This window comes from Ceratotherium simum, chromosome 17 (genome assembly GCF_057802395.1).
Source record: "Ceratotherium simum simum isolate JZ-2026a chromosome 17, ASM5780239v1, whole genome shotgun sequence".
Lineage (NCBI taxonomy): Eukaryota > Metazoa > Chordata > Mammalia > Perissodactyla > Rhinocerotidae > Ceratotherium > Ceratotherium simum.
In genome coordinates, this window is record NC_141916.1 from 35,918,891 (window position 1) to 35,936,664 (window position 17,774).

Here is a 17,774-nt window from a genome sequence, read left to right on the forward strand (position 1 = left end):
TCACTGCCGAGGTCCCAGATCAAATGGCATGTCCTGAAAGAGACCTTCCCTTATTATCCCAGGGTTGCCCTGCCCCTTCACTCTCTCCCATAAGAACTCTGTTCTTCATAATATTTACTGCTATCTAAAATGTTCTATTTATTTGCTTATATTTTCATTGTCTGTTTCTCCCACGTGAATGTAAGCTTTATTGATCTCTATACATCCAGCTTCTAGAATGATGATTAACACAAAGTAGATATTCAATAAACTCGTATTGGTGCACTGAATCTTTCATATTTCCTTTCCCTCTTATCCTCATTTTTTATTTTGTGATCAAGAGATACAGGAGTTCTGGAGAAGCTCAGAGCATTCAAAGATCTCTGGACCCAGTTATAACAAAAGGTAACTCGGGGAAGAAGATCAGGGAAGGGCTTGGAGTCCTAGGACCTTGAACACTTGGGGATTTGAAGATGAGAGCTAATGCCTGCCCCTCTACCCACCACATTCCCATCCACCCACCCCAGTCTCCCCTGGCCTAGCAAAGACAAGAAACATCTTCTTGGTCACCTCTCCCCCAAAAGACACATAGAATATGGAGTACATGAATAATTTAATGATCCAGGGGCTAGTGGCCATTTCTAATAGATGTGCTTCAGGACAGCGTGAATAAGCAAGCTGGAAAGATGGCACACACTCCTACAGCCACGTTACAAATGCCCTGCCCTGTTCTCACCCTGGAAGGGGCTGCTTTGCTGAGTCACTCTGAGTTCGGGATAAGACCGGGCAGAGGAGACAGCTGCAGGGACAGCCTCCTTCTGGAGCTGCATTTTCCTTGCCTCAGAGGAGGAGAGCTGAAATGGAAACTTCGAGCTAAATAGAATTGGAAGGTGGAGAGCAGGGATAGTGGTAGTCTGTCTTTCTGCTCCAGGCTGAATTATTTCCATTATTGTTCAATTTGAGTTGGGTTAAAGGCAGACAGATCGTCTTTTTAGTCTTTTTTCTCCTTTCAGTAGGTATCCAAAAGTCTAGAAATTGATATAATTTAAAATTAATGAAAAGAAAGTTCAGCAGCTGAATCGTATTTCGTGCCATTCTTTCCTTCTCCTGGGTCCGGCCTCTCCCAGCTCCGCCAGACTTGTGTTGTGTTGCCAAGGGCACCGCACGGAGTGGAGGAGCCTGTTCTGAGGCCAAGGCAGGCTTCTCCATGGCTGATTTCACATTAGTCACTTACTCTGCAGGAGATAAGCTGGAGCCTGCTTCTTTTTTCAAGTTGAGCAGGTGAAGAATATTTCTAACTGTTGGGTGGCGTGACCAGTGATGGGGCTTATCTATTTTACCTACAGACTCCCAAGTCCAATGTTTTTAGCTTTAAGTTGCATATTTGATTTCTCCTTCAAACGCAGTGGGGAGGGATAAGACCTGATTGCTTTGGAAGGAGTTTCCGCCACTCACCAGATTCTCCAGTCATTGTGTGTATTGCATGTCTGCGTTGATGGTTGTACAAAAGACACAAATAAAAAATCAGAAGCAGTGGAAGGTTGGCCTGCAGCATGATTCCATTAGCATTGTCAGGGACTCTCAGATCACTGTTTTTCTTCGCAGCATAAAATGGCCTCCAGAATCTATGGGTGTCAGGCCATTTAATTGTCATTGGAAATTCTCTTTACAGCTCCTCCCTACTCTTTCCTTATGTGCTGGTGATTATGTGATACCCCTGAGTGGTCCACTGCAACCCCACCAAAGGTAAAAGGATTGACACAACACTGGAAAGACTGATGATCTGATGGAGAGAAATGTCTCATTACTTACACACGGAAGCTTTTCCTGCAGTTACAAGGGCTGGCTCTGAAATCCTGGCACTCTTTAGAAGTACAAGGATGCAGCTCCCCAGAGGATGGGTCCAGCTTTGAAAAGGACATCACCAAAGGCACAGGAAGGTGGCCAGGAAGGACTATCCAATGCTGATTGGCAATAGGAGCATTTGGAACAGAGTCCAAAAGTAATCCCACATTCAAAGACTTAGAGTTGGTGGGACTGTTATTCCCTGGTGCAGATCTGGGGCCACAATGAGAAAACTTGGTGCTTAGTAGGTACAGAGAGGCTTATCATATCAACCAGAAATCATATCAACCAGACTTTAATCTAAAAGTCTGAAGTCTATCAGAGATTTCTCTAAGAAAGCACATTCTGGAAACTGCTCTCTGTTTTGAATGTTAATTGCAAGCAAGTATGCCTTTATGGTTAAAGCTGGGTTTAGGTATAGGAAAAGGGACTTTTCACTGTCAAGTCATAATGGCGTTGTTTTCCTGAGCACCTGGTAAACATGATAGAACAATTCCCCTCTTCTTCCATCTTTGGCCCATATTTTCAGATTCAAAGATGGGCTGGGAAACAGGGTTGAAACAGGTAATGATAAGGATAAGCATAGATTGTACCCTTAGAATGTTCCAGGCACTCTTTCTAGCACATGACAGACATAAACTCACTTAATTTTCACAACGACTCTGTGAGGTAGGTGTTCTTATTTCTCCCATTTTATGGATGAAAGAACTAGGAATAGTTAAGGAATTTGTCCAGGCATTTATAGCTAGTACAGGTCCCAAAACCTGGACTTGGACCCTAGGCAATCTGACTGGTTCTAGAGTCTGTGTTTGTAACTGAGGCACGCAGGACGCTCCCTCGGAGATTCCACTCACCAGTGTTGTTGATCACCACTAAGGGCACGTTCTCAAAGAAAGAGGCCGCTGTGGTCAGCCCCTCAGTATTTCCTAGTCACACGTACAGCAACTCCTTTTCAAATGGACTCTTGGGTCCCCAAATCACCTTTTCCATTCGACTATTTCAACTCTCTCAGGGTCATTGAGGTTGGGAGTGGACGTGTAAGTTTTATTTTATTTTACTTTTAAAAAGTGCAGAAGAAATGTCCTAGAATATATTAGCAGTATGAAGGTGGAGTTTTCGCCCTGTTCCAGAAAGAAACAAGACCTTGCCTAGCCTCCTTGATAACATTGAGCAGGGGTTTCCAACCTATTGATATCAGAGTGTGTGTAATTGCAGATCCCAATCAAACAGTGAAATACTTTAATTCATATGGAAAAGACTAAAGGAAAAAAAATGGAAATAAAAACTTGTGCCAGTTTTAAGCCAAACATTTATGTTAAAAAGGAAAGGAGAGAGAGAGAAATTGAGTTGAGTGACCTTGAGCAAGTCACTCACCCTTGTCTAGCCTGTTTGCTCACGTACAAAATGAGTGAGTGGGACTAGAAAGATTCCTTCCAGCTCTAACACAATGATTTTAAGATAAGTAAATATTAAGGAGAAAGGCTTGAGAATAAACTAAAAGAGATTGTAAAACATTTTTTTCCTTTTTTTATATTTTTCCTTATTACAGTAAAACAAATGTAATAAATAACTTTTGACTGTAAATAACAAGACTCGAGATTTGACATTTAATAGCCACAAAAGATTTCTCCCTTTTGCTTTAGTCCAGGGCCGTGACTGCGCTTGGAGCACAATGCACAGACACACAGCGTGGATGGGAGAATAACCCGGGGGTAGAGAAGAGAAATATTATCTCTAAAAAAAACATTTAAAAATCTGGAAATGTCATTTTAAAAACCCACCTGAAGCCTAATTCTTCTTATAAAAGGTACATGAACCTTCAGTAAATCCTAGGTTTCCACAGAAGGTAGTGTGAAAACCCTGGTGCTTAACTTTAAGTCCCTCACATGTTGATTCACTCTGACCTTCCGACTCTTTTTCATCCAGAACTGCTTTTGCGCTATAGGAGGAAAGAATACAAAACTCTGCAGACAGATATCCAAGGGCTTTCACGCTAATGTCTCCTCGGTCCCTTGCCGCTCGTTCTGGTGCTTCTTCCTCTACATGAAAGAAAAGCAGAGGAAGGGAGTAAACTTGGGGCAGAAGGAGAGGTGGTTTGGGGTCGAATGTGGAGTCGGCCATGTCTCTTTTTTGACATCATAGCGATGGATGTGGCTTGGAGTGTCTGCTTGTGGTCAGATCAGATCCCATTACATTTTTCCTAAAGGCAAGGAAGGCATCTCTTCCCCAACAGGATAGTTGCTCATGTCTGTATTTAATTTCTATTTTTAATTCACAGGCATGCTGCAAATCTAAATCTCGTCTATCTTAGTTCTTCAAAGTACCCAAGATGTCAATTTATAGAACTCTGCATTTAGGTTTGGACAGAGGATGCTTGCATTTTAAGCCTACTTCAGGCACCAGCTCACGGGGCCTCTGGGGCAGGCAACGTGGCCTGGTGAGAACAGCTTTGGAAAAGTCCTCTGTGGATTTTACCTCCTGGATTCTAGTGCTGACTTTGGCTATCTGGACATGGATCCATACAATTCAAGGATCCCAGTTTGCTATGTGCCAGCTTATTGTCACACAGAGGTCCTTACCAGGGCTTTGCTAAGATCCTGCCCCTGCATGGATCCTGAGTTACTGGTGCTGGGCAGGGCCTCAGAGCTGATGGATGGGGTAGGATGAAAATAACTCTGCCAGCTCTTTGAAGAAAGAAGTCATATGTATCTGCGCAAACAATTCATAAACCCACCAGTGTCTACAAAGTAGTGGGTTTGCCCTTCCCAATGTGTACTGCCCACTGCTCGAAGCTCTTTGTGACTTTTTTGCCCCCTTTAGGCTACGGGAAGTATTTATTATAACCTGGAATCACCTGTATCTATGGGAGTAGAGGAGTGGCCCACAGGATGGCTCTGGGCTCTGAAAGTCTCACTCTGGCCCTGGCATGTCATGCCCCCAGGTCGGTGAGCCTCGGGGCTCCTAGACGCCAGGACTTTGCAGACCCGATCCAGTTTCCCCACTGAGTCGAGATCATGGCTGGGGAATAAACACAAGAAAATCATCTGCATTGCATTCCCAGTGTTTGCAAGGGGCAGAGGGATCACTGCTTTGTCCTTAGGCTCCACAAGATAGAAACTACTAATCGTGTGTTTTTGCAGAGTGCTTTGCTACAGGAATTTTAGGTGCTACCACTGTCTTCCTGGTTTCCTGATGTGCCCCCTGAATTTCAATTTGTTGACAGTTTATACTCATCATCATCATCAAACACTTACATAGCATTGACCATAGGCACTGTTCTAAATCCATTACAGATAATTATTCATTCATTCATTTATTCTTCACAAAAACCCTATTATTATCCTTCGGCTAGAGAAACTGAGGCAGGGAGGCACAGAGAGGGTAGGTGGCATGCCCAAGGCCACACACTGGAATTCAAGACCAGGCAGTCTAGTTCCAGAACCATACTCCTAATAACCATAATATGTGGCCTCTTAAATACATATGGACACTGAATTCGAAGGATCCTTAAAATATCATTCTGGAATTTCCCAAGTCTAGTTAAAGAGGACCTTATTTTTGCATATTATTTTCATGTATGTACTTAAAATATGTAATGTATTCTTAAGGAATTTTTTCATTGAAATTTTATTTTTATTGCTACTTTGAAGTGATAATTTATTGATATTTCATTTCTATTAATTTCTACAGTCTCATAACTTCCCTATTTTTGACGCTGTCTCCAAAATTCCCTAAGCTGGAAGTATTTTTAGACATAGAAGAGGCCAGGAGACATAAGAAGGGACAGGGACATGATTAGAAGCCTATTGGTTTGGTAAATTCCCATGATTTCCAGCTGGAAAATTTTTTTTCTTACAGCTCTTGGGTAGGATTTGAATGAAGTCATACTAGAAAAAGAGTTGTACACTACTTTATTAATAATCTTCAGATAAGATTATTTAATATTCTGTAGAAATAGGGATTCTACAAGTTCCCCTAGTAATTTCTTCCATACTTTACATATTTGTAGTTAGGAATTTCTTCCTATGTCTATACTAGATCCTTCCTACATAGCAAGTGAGCATTAAAGAGGAAAGTTTGCACTGACACTTCCATGAGCTATGTTGAGCACTGCTTTTAGAGTTGTTCTTGCAGTATAAGCAGTCCCCACCCATTTTTTTAGGTAGGTTGTATTCAAATAAAATGGAAACTATCCAGTTTTCTCACTTGAGGTGGACTTGAACTCCACCTTGGCGTCTAGAAAACAGAAATCAAATGAAGTAATTTTTTTCCTTATTATTTCAAGGTTGGTGGGTTTTCAAAGTATGTGCCCTAAAATTTTGCCCTGTAATGTAGGCAAGTAGGTCCTGCAAGAAGCTTGGGCTTCAAAGATCCTTGTGGGAATCACTCTTGTAAAGCCAGAATGGAAGCCTCCCTCTACTCTCAGCTTTTTCTAACTCACTGAGCTGAATGTGATGAGACCTGAGCCACATTTGCACACAAAACTCAGCACGGCAAAATTTCTTACATGCTCAGTTTGGCTGCTGCTGTCCAGAGATCCATGCGTTGAACTTGGCGGACTGGTACGTGTTATGGAGGCGTTAACGGAAAGTGGCAGGGGCAGCTGTCGCAAGAGGAAACAGTCCCTCTCCTCTTCTCTCCATGATGCCCAGGATACTTCACAAGGCAGCTGGAGATGGCTGCATTTCATCAAGTTTAGTAACTCTTTCTGCAAGCTTTTCTGAGCACTCATGTGTTACTGAGCAAGAAAAGAAATGTGCCTCCACCTGAAACTAATCATGTAGCTAGTCCCAGATGAGAAAATGTCTGCTGCAGAAAGAAAGTAAGAGCCTTGAGATCTTTGAAAGACTATGAGGTCCATGGGGAAAAGACAACAGGCTGGAGCAGGCTGTCCCCTTCTCTCTCCAGCTCCTCTCCCCAGGGCTGTTCTGGCAGCAGAACCAGATGGATATGTCACCTAATGCAGAGTGTTTTATTCGTCCTGGTCTACACCCCTGCCTTATCCAGTGAAAGCTCCTTGGCAACACCATGCAGAGGTTCTTTTCGTTTTTAATTGAATCCTAAGAGGTATATTTTTTTCTAGAGGTGCCAGCTTAAAGTAATTACTAGAATTCCCAACAGGGCTAATCAAAGATTCATAGAAAATAAAGATGGAGGAGAAGACCTTACCCAGTGGGTTTCTGTCATTCAGCTCAGAAGGCTCTTGCAGTCCACCGCGGCAATCACAGTTCTTGGATTGTGGGCTATTAATAGAAGCCTTGAAATAAATCCTGCCCCGTGAGATAAACTGATTTCACTGCCTGGGTATCTCTCCTCTGGTGACCAGACACCTTCCATTTTCATCGGCTGTTTATCAAAATCAGATTAGTAAAAGAATAATCAGATCAGAATTGTTTGTGCCTGTCTCAATCTTGAATTACAAATGACTTTCATGTGCTGCTTGAGCAAAGCACTGTGACCTATAGATGAACTAGACTTCGTATTTCCTGCACTTTGTCCTGAACTTATAATTCCCCAAAGACCACAGTCATTAAGACTCATTGTTGATTATTGATCTAAGTGAGATAGGTGAGGCTCGCTCCTGGGGGCTGTGGTATGTGGGTAATAGATTCTATCTCTGTGATAAGTCATAAGTCACTAATGGGTTATTTTGAGCTCTTGCAAGTGGAAGACAATGGAGCATTTAGTAGGTTGTGCAGTTACGTAAGACATCTCTTTCCAAACAAAGAGGAGGCAGGACACCCAGCCAAAGGAATGAGCACAGGAGGCTGTGTGGTCTGGTGGTTCCAGGGAGAGACGTGGGGCCAGGGCTTCCTGGGTTCAGCTACCAGCCGAGACTCTGACTCAGGAGGAGCAGAGCCAAGTTGCTTGGCTTGAGACAGATAGACTGTAAAACCCAGGCGAGAGAAAACCGCAGGTCTGTGCTCAAGGACTCTGGGGGAAAAGCACATTTTGGAAATTAAAAAAAAAAAGATCACCCTGTTAAGTTACAATTTGGGACTTTTTCAACAAGAAATGAGCATTTTTCTTTCTTATTGCCTGACACGTCCTCCTTTGGGCAGCAATGTGAAGCCAAGCCAGTCTCTGAGGGTGTTCTGTGTGGGATGAATAGAGAAGCCCCGGGGTTCTGAGCAAAGTTAGTCAACCTTGGTGAGCTGTCAGTTATGCTCAGGGAGCCGGGCACTGGGGGCAAAGAGGTTCTGCATGAATTCTTCCCTTTTCTTACTCATTCTGTCTTCCACAATAAAATGCCCTCTGAAATCGTGGGAGGAAAAACTCCTTCCCTCAGACTTCTGGATGCTTCCCTTCAACCAGTTTGAGCAGAGATTTGCTCAGCTGTAACCAGCAGCCTGTTCAGCTGCAGACCCACACATGTTCCCAAGCCGCAGCCAGAACTGGGGCTGATGGGAAACGTTCTCCAAGTCCCACCAACTCTGAAACTACGATTCTTCTGATCAGACAGAGTAGGTGGCTACCTACAGGCTTGGGTTTGAAGGACCACTGGGCAGGTGTCCCCTCCCTTACCATGCCTGATTTCTCTGGACCTGAAAAGTTTTCTGATCTTTAGGAATATCCCATTAAAATGAAAACAATATTTATAGGGATATCTGTATTTAAGGCTTTAACTCCCAGCACTTGAGTTAATAATACCTTAGTCTGGGACAGGGGATGAAGGAGGGGCAAAGTTGCTCTGGAATGAGGTGCAGTGGGGAATAGACTCTTCTCTGGAAGAGTAGGGAGAGCCCAGGAGAGAGATACATAAATCACAGAAGTGGAGCTCACCATCTTGGTCATTTTACCGAAAGCTGTCTGGAATGACTTTAAAATCTAGTGGTGGGAAGGTATGAGGGCTGTATCAAGAGGTTTGCTCCTACTCCAACCCAAGCCAGGCCAAATGGAATCCTGGTTTTCACTCGTGGTCACCTCATCTAGCCCCTAAACATACTCATGATGCCGCTCCTCCCTACATTTGCCTGAGTGAACGTTCCCAGCCATTGGTCAAATAGCCAAATTCAATGTCCCATAGCCTAAGCTTCTCAATATTAAAGTAAGCTCTCTCTCTTTTCAATGGTATAACTATCCTTTGGTCACTTTTCTTGCAATCTAAAAAAAATCTTAATAAAAAATTGTCTACTCTTCTGCTTAAAGGTATTGGAGAGAACATTGCCTATTTTGTAAGAGTACATGGATTATATCCTAAGTGAAAAAATTTAAAATAATCCATTGAAGTTAGTGACAACTTTAGTCACATACTCTTCAGACAGTATAGATTCTTTCATTTATTTATTCCTTTATTAGTACAGTTCCTTTATTTTTGACGATTCACTATGGCCGGCACACCTCTCTCAGGCCTTCCCTGGGTAACCCCTGGTCTAATAAACACACACCTAGGAAGATGTAGGGAGACCAATGGGGGTGGATTTCATGAGATTACACTTATCTTCTCTGGTCACAAGTGCCACTGCCCCCCGTGGTCCTTGAAAATCACCCTCTTGCTCTCTACAGTCACATCTCGTCAGGCAAAAACAACACAGTGAGTTTCTGGGGAGAAGGATCTTGATAGGAAGTCAAACAGTAAAGGGAGCACCCCCCAGAGAGAGGTGTAGTCCAAAGTCTCCAGGTTCATAGACCCTAAACTGCCCGCTGACATCTCATTGTTCAGCCCCCTCAGCAAGTATTATCTAAGCCTCCTCCAAATTCCTGGCAACAGCAGGTGGACCTGGGCCCCATCTCAGGGACCTCTGCCTCCTTCTCCAGCAGGCTTCCATGTGGATGAGGAAAGACCAACACAGGTCTCACAAATGAATCTTCAGGCCTCCTTATCCCCCTAGTTAGAGAGTCTTATTAAACAGAAGACTCCATGTCTCAGTTGAAATCTTTGTATTTGGATTATTGCCCTAGTATCTGCATTTTCCCAAGAATTACAGATGAGTATAAGCCCTACATCCCTTTGATTAAAGGATCTTTCTGATGACCTTCCCAAACAAAAAAGACTGCTTCTAAGAGCCCATGCTTTGGAAGGGATCAGTAAACATATGTAAATATTTGTTGGAAAGAAATGAAAGAATGAATTGTTGTCTCCAACCTGCCACCCCCATACGTTAGTTTTATTTTCTTTTGCTTATAATTGGAATTTTTAAAAAATACAATAGCCAATATTAGTCCTACACTTCATAAAAACTAACATAAAAGATATGAATGTATTAAATGAAAAAATAATTTATAATAATTCATCATGAACTATAAAGATAGATAGACTCTATCAAGGGAAAAAGATTTCTGGCTGTATAATTTCAATAATTAAATTTGCCACAAATTTAAAGATTCATGTAAGTGTTTTCATATCCAGCCTGGAGAATGAAGCTCCATTTGGTATTTTCTGACTATGCTCAAACATAAACCTTTTTACGATTCTTGAATGAGAATCGGTGACCCACGGAGTCAAGCATACCAAAGGAGCTTGATGGTTAGTTTTTAAGTAAATGAGGGATTGTACATTACAACCTAATATACAGTGGACTGAGAATGCACCAAAGCTCAATACAGTTTTGTTTTAAAAAGTTGGGGTTAAACAAACATGCTTCTATGACATTATATTAGAAGTGATATGAAAATCAGGATAAATGTCTCAGCTGCTACTTCTGCCTGGAAGAAGAACTGAGAGAAGATGGCCACATTCAAGAAAAATCCAGATGAATCTAAACAGGGATCCAATCAGCACATAATTCTGTACACTATCATCAATAAGAGTTGGCGGTATCTTATTTAAAACCAGAATTTCTGTTTGAGGCCCCTTTGGTAATGTTTCTGGTTTATAAAAAGGAAGTTACAAGAGGGGACAGCAAAGCAGAGCTACTTTTCTGGTTGGATGTGGGGACAGGAGTCTGCATCAACCAGGAGAAGTGTCACAGGCTGTGTAGAACCCAGCTAAGGCAGGAAGAAACAAATGTTTATGAAGCTCTCTCTTATGAGCCAGTCACTTTGCTAAGTGCTATTTCATTTAAACTTCCCATGATACTGTGAGTCAGTTAGGTTTTTCTCCACTTCACAAATGAGAAAACTAAAGACTAAATGGTTTGTCCAAAGTCATACAGCCAGAAAGTGGCAGTCAGGTTTCCAATCCTGGGACCTACAGCCTTAACCCAAGGATAAGAAATTCAGCTCAGAGCATGGGTCCTACATCATTATCTCTTTCCTTTTGCATTCTACAAGCTTTTCTAACTAAATTAAAGAAAAAGAACCACTGCATTTTGCAGTATGATCAACTATTTAAATTGCCTCAGAGTTGGTAAGAAGGAGTCCTTGCATTCAGATTTGAAATGGAAGAGGCTGTCTGTTTTTCTATATAATTAGATGTTGAATATGATCGAACATGTGACACTCAACATGTGTCCCATTCTTCAGGCCAAGCTTTCCTTGACATTAATAGATACAAATTAAGAATCAGCATTCCAAGTACTTTTCGCAAGATTTTTTCCAGCTCAGGCTCTCTTTGCCTGGGGAGCATTTACAACCTTGAATCCTACAATGGGTGCAGGTCACCAACATAGAGACAGTCCCTGGAACTGACTAGCACCAACATGAAAATTAGCTCTCGTCTATTCCACAACCAGATTTTTGAATTAAACACTAATCTGAGATATTATATGTATACCAGTCCATGTGCAATGCACCATCACTTTAAAGCACATCCAAACACAGTGTTTTCAGAGATTATAGGAATTTTATTAACAAAGAAAATCTGCGTTATACACATCCCCTATAAAAATAACCACCTCGATCATGGAGGAAACACTTTGTTCTCTATTCACTGTATCATCAATGCCAGAAGAATGAAATCGCAACACCAAAGTACAGACCAATATTTTTGAAGGGGATACTCATTCGAGATAATAAAGTACTAGAAAATCAGAAAAAATGAATCAAAGTACTCATTTCACAGGCTGAACTACCGAGCCTTCATCCAAACAAATGTTTCCACCGTGAATCAATATATTTGGCCATCAGCTCTTTTTAACACTATCCCAAATATACAGTGTACATCTAAAAACATGATAGAGTTCTTTGAGTATAGTGAGAACTGAGAGCCAGCATGACTTAACAGAAATTGATGGCTACATAGCAATAGTTCAGAGACAATCACTAGAAAATATAAACGTTTGCTTCATGATAGGATATGATTGGTTTTTCAGGGCATCTTGAGAATTCCTTTCTGATGATCTTTAAATAACACTCCACCGTTGTCCCTCAGAAGCTCCCTTGTAGACCCTCTACCACACCCTTTGTTAAAAATCTATAAACATATTCCAGATATACTGCATGCAAGAGGGGAAGTACAAGAACATTAAAAGAAGATTCTGATGTGCTGGACACAAACAGAAAACACACATATAATGGGCTCTCGCTGTCAGAACAACACACTAACGTGTGCAGCTGGAAACCCCTCAAAAGAGATCATACAGACTTTTAATCCAAAGAGGGAAAAAAGTTAGGCCTGTTACTTGACTACAGTTTCTAGGGCCTGGTGTAGCTATATTTTTAGGCATGGCTCCAACGAGCTGCCTACACAAGTTTGGATGGAGCCAGGGAGGCACAGATGGTGGTCATGTGAAGGCACAGACCGATCGAGTGGGCTTGGTTACAAAGTCTGTACATTTAGGCTGCTGTATTCCTCCTATTTCAAGTACCGCCAAGTCCCGGCTGTTCCCCCTCTTTCCAAAGTCTTGATTCATTTAATTCTCCTGAAGGAGGTGGAAGAGGAGGCGGATTGCGCAAATCTGACTGCTTTATGGTTTAGAAGAGACAGTCACCATCTTGGCTCCTTGTCAGATTTAAAATGTAACATTTTGCTAAGTGTAAAGCTGTGTGTCTGTTCCTTTTCTGTTGCCGTTACTGTAACTTCAATATTTGCAAAACACAAACTCAAAATACTTCAAATCCAGCCCAAAGCAGTTTGTTATTCATGCAACACAATTCTTATGTGTATCAATACACAGTGAGTTTGCAGAACAGGAATCTTCCCTTTGTTTCTTTCCTTTTTTTTCTTTTTTTTTTTACTTCTTTCACTTATGATTTTTTTCTTTCTTTGGGGATTTAAGAATGATTCAATTACACAATAGCAAAATCCCCTATATATACAGCTCCTGATATTAACAAGCTTATCACCATGTCCATTCTTACTGGTTGAATTATTTAAAAAAAGGAAGCACATAAGCTAAAGTTATTCTACCATTTGAAATACCCTGTGAATTGCTTGTAAAGCATAGAGCACCTTAGTGATGTGTAGAATTTTAATCTTCTAATATAAAAATCTGTAGTGTTTGCTATAAAAAGTTGTTAAAGGTATTCAGCGTGTGCTTCCAGTGGCACCTGATTCATAGTAATTAGCATTAAAGCACTAGTTTCTCACTCTTTAAAGAACAGCCCACAACCTTTCAGATTCTCAGTCATTTTCTTCTTTATGTAGGAAACTGTCAAAATCAAAATGGATTCAGTTATTGGGATTTTTTTTAACAGGGCACAAAGTATTTTTCAGGCCATCATCAGGATGCTTGATGTCCTGTCAATGCAATTTTTGTGTGTGATCAAAACTCTGCTCCAGAATCTTATCCACTAAGTATTCCAATGTGCCTTCTTGGCCTGAGCCAATGTGTAGGAAGGACATTTTTAAAGCAAGTCAATACATAAAAAGGTTTTCACATCTGTTAGTCAGGTGTTTTATCTGGAGGACATAAAAGATATTTACAATCCTCCAACTAACTGACTTAGCATTTTCCTTTTTACCTGGCTATTTATATTGTGGAGAAATTGACACTATTATCACAATCAATGGAATTATTTATCTATCTTCTGAGGCAAATAAGAAAATGTTTTTCTTTTAGGGTAGAATTTTGTGATTAGTAAAGTATATCAATAGGCAATGTGGAGAGGCAAATTGAGCTCAATTGTTATCTTGAATTTCTGCTTTCAACAGAGCATACTAATAGAGAAAGGTTTTTTGTGTTTTTTTTTTTTTTTGTGAGGAAGATCAGCCCTGAGCTAACATCCGATGCCAATCCTCCTCTTTTTTTGCTAAGGAAGATTGGCCCTGAGCTAACATCTGTGCCCATCTTCCTCTACTTTATATGGGACGCCGCCACAGCATGGCTTGACAAGCAGTGCGCCAGTGTGCGCCAAGAATCGGAACCTGCGAACCCCAGGCCGCCGAAGCGGAGTGTGCACACACAACCGCTTGCGCCACCGGGCTAGCCCCCAGAAAGTTCTTGATAACATTTATGCTGCACGAATTTGCATTCTGAGCTCCTTCGTTAAAACATTGGTATTGTTCAAAATTTAATAATAATAATAATAAGAGAGAAAAGACTCCCACCATAGGGTATTTGTGCTTTTTAAAGTCACAGTCACTTAAAAACAAAACAAAAACTACCCTCCAAGCATATACCCAAGTCAATGGGCATATGCTCGAATAAGGACTTCAAAACATTAGTTTAAGTCTCTAGGTTGACTGTGAATACAAATCAATAATAGGATTATGTATCAGATACAGTTTCATGAATGGAAGACATCAGCATTACCCAATGTTCCTCAAAAGTACTTAGCTGCCAAGAGAGATACTTTACAACATATCACAAATGTGCTATTTGTATAAACATTTCCCATTACAAATGCTCTTGTTTTCATTTAAATGAGTATTATTAACCTGAGCTATTAATAAAAAATATATTTTTTTCTCCCTTGTAAAGCTTGGCTTTCAGAAGAAAGAATCTTTAAGCCTCCTCTTTTGTGAGAGTAATTTCTCCTAATACCGACAGTGCTACATAAGTACAGCCAGAGCTCATTAAATAGACTTCTGAGCATAATTATAATTAACAATTAGCTAGAAATTAGTCTTAATGATTTGTTTTAGATGATAGAATAGAAGCATAATGTAATTATTTTTAAACCTTCTACCCCATTATGAATACAACCACCACCAACTTTCAATTATTTGAGAAGCAAAGATCCAAAGCATTAAGTGATCTATTTACAGAGCCAAACGAAGGGAGCTGAGAAGTCCCCCCTAGCCCAGGTGTTGATAATTATTTAGGCTTTTGCCAAGTCTCTTCCTTTTCTACTCTGCTCCTTTAAGCTTTTTCATGCCTTAAAGACAACTCTACCAGGGAAAATAAGAGTCAACTTGGCCGTTCAACCATTCTCCAAGACATAGTGAGGATAATGGTGGGAAGTGGGAAGGCCTGGAAAAGACTCTACAAAATTTAGCAAGTGGGCCTGAAACACAAATTCACACCATCAAATTGGACTAAGAGGAAAGAAGATTATATAAGTAATGAATAAAATGAGTATTAGGAATAAACTACAGACTGTAAAGACAGATACATGCCATTCTTTCCCTGTTCAGTGTTCTTTGAATATCTCAAAGTCAACTTGGATTTTATCTTTCCCATAAGAATTTTTAAAAATACTATAGAAACCTGAAGAAATGCTCTTTCACTCCCGAAAAATATAAAAATATTCATTTAGAATGGTGAATATTAATTATTGCCAAAAGTTTCTTTTTCTTTCTTCCTTTTCTTTCTCTCTCTCTTTTTTTTTAACCTCAGCTAGTTAGTGAGCTGTTTTCTCCCCCATCTTTGAGCAAGAATGTTAGACTGTTTGCTGCTGGCCTTCGGAAGTTGTTATGGAGCATATCCTGTCACCCACATAAAAGACCTGGTACCTGTGTTTCCACATCACAAAGCAGGCCAACAAGCACACAAGGCTGCAGACCAAGTTAAGAATCATCTGGATGAGTAAGAACAGTTTGAAAGTGCCAGTGACGCTGGTACAGTCAGTCACATCCCGGTACACAAAGGTCCTGCTGAGTGGCTCCGAGGAGGGCAGTTTGCACTGGCAGGCGTCGAGTGCGGTTTCACAGGTAAACTGTGTGAGCTGTGAATAGTGGTGGGCAGCAAACGCGACAGCCAGCACGCAGACCGTCAAGCCGAGAGCGCTCAGCAAAAAGTACAACAGCTGCAAGAAAACAGAAGAAAACTTTGCCGGTTACAAAGAACGTTGGATGGCTAGTGACATGGCTAATTAATAAAAGCTGTTTTTCTTCTCTCCCAGGAAGTTCCCTGATGGAGGGACTGTCTCATCAGAAACATAGTACCCAAGACATGGAAATGGCTCCCTGTTGACTTGTTAGTGAGCAATCCTTAAACCCTATTCATATTTTCACTTGCCATACAGATCTTGGGCGCTTTCCATGAAATGAGCCAACAATATTAGCTCGATGGTGGGATGCTTGTATATGGAGGTAGCAAGCAGCTTAGATGAATCCCAAATGAGAGAGCCAGCCATGAACGGCATGCTGTCCTTATTTTGTCCTCAAGAACTGCTGATATAAAAATTGAAACAAGACTAGGAAGTAAAGAACAAAGTTTCTGCAATGTGAACACTGTGTTGGCCAAAACTGGCAGTGATTGGTCAACTAGCAACATGAGTTAATAAAAAGGCTATGTTCAATGTAGTGCTTGCCAAACTGTGTCCAGGAATGCCAGGATCCCCAGTAAGAGGTTGCTGGGAGAAGAAAAATATGGTTCCAAAAGGTAGGTGACTTGGTGTCCACTTCATCACCTACAAGTCTTATCCCAAATCCAACTATGACCATGTAGTTCTTGAGCATGAAAATAAACTCTAAATGGTTCCTCAGCCACCAAGGTTCTGAACACTGTTGGCCTACATGTTAGCCTTCGAATGGAAAAGTCTGGTTAAAGTTCTAATTTTGCTGCTAAAGAACTGTGGAAATCCCTGAATGATTCAGACATTTAGCCTACACTCGAAATATTTTGATTAAAAATTGTGAATGCTTGTTGACATGGCCACAATACAAAACATTTTACAGAACAAGAAATGTTCTCGTGATTGGGCTCATCTATCAGAAATGTTTCTCTCAATGGCCCTGCCTTCTGAGGGTCTAGATAAGGAAGAGAGTCCCCAGCTGTTGGGACTGGTATACTGAACCCAGTTCTTAGTGCAAGATTTATATTACCATAGTCAAAAGTTGCTTCTAGAGCAGTTCTGGTGAATGTGAATTCCCCAAAGTAAGATTAGTTCCCATCACGTCCAGGTTCAGATTAAAGTAGCTCTGAAAAGATGCCCTCTCCCCACCTCCAACCACACGTAAATCAAAATAAAAACATATATACAAGATTATAAAATATATGTACAAAAGTCCTCCAAATGAGTGATTTTCCACACAGTGACAATTTCAAGTGTTTTCAAGTCTTAAACATAGAATACCTAAAAATTTTTTTTCTTTCATGAGTGTGCGTGTGTATGTGTGCACGCGCCCTGGTGCTGTAAGCATGTGTCTGGTTTGCTTGGAAGCTTAACCAAGCTTAACAGGAAGAGAGTGGAACTGGTTAAAGCCATTTTGTTTTAATATGGCCAGACAACAAAGGAATGAATGGATTCCTAGGATCTTCTCATCAAAGATATCTTCAACACATACACTATTTTTCATTTTCAAATAATTTGAAAGATTGTCAAATATTACCCAAGTTTCTTCATCTGTGAAACAGTCTATTGAAACATCCTATATCTCAGGGATAAAACAAGAATAACTTATACTCAACATGTTTAGTCTCCCTGGGAGGAAGGGAACCAGATAAAGTGGCACCATTATAAAATTTAAAAAGGAAATATTTAATTTGTGATATTGAACGCATCACCTTGGTCCTGTCCCCCAAATTTTCAGTGGCTATATTTTCTGCAAAAACTGTAGTGTTTAGGTTAAAAAGTATGGTCTTATTTTGTGGGGCCATTGGGGCAGAATATTTGAAATATTCTGGGTTGTTCTGAAATATTCAGGCTTGACAATTGACTTCAAACTCTCGATGCCAAGAGCCAAATTAAATTGTGCTGTCTGTGTTGTTCTTGTGTGCCCATTGTTGGCTTCACAGCCAGTG

The 17,774-nt window shown here is 40.8% G+C and overlaps 1 protein-coding gene across 2 annotated transcripts in view; it reads right to left on the bottom strand.

Moving 5' to 3' along the window:
• Positions 1-11,534: 11,534 nt before the first annotated feature.
• The window catches only part of SSPN (sarcospan), a 114,911-nt gene continuing 108,671 nt past the window's right edge, over positions 11,535-17,774 (bottom strand). For both annotated transcript variants that reach the window (XM_087442659.1, XM_004435464.2), the window contains exon 3: positions 11,535-15,834. In XM_087442659.1, the coding sequence (XP_087298785.1) occupies positions 15,469-15,834 (366 nt within the window). In that variant the 3' untranslated portion in view covers positions 11,535-15,468. The remainder of the gene's footprint in view (positions 15,835-17,774) is intronic.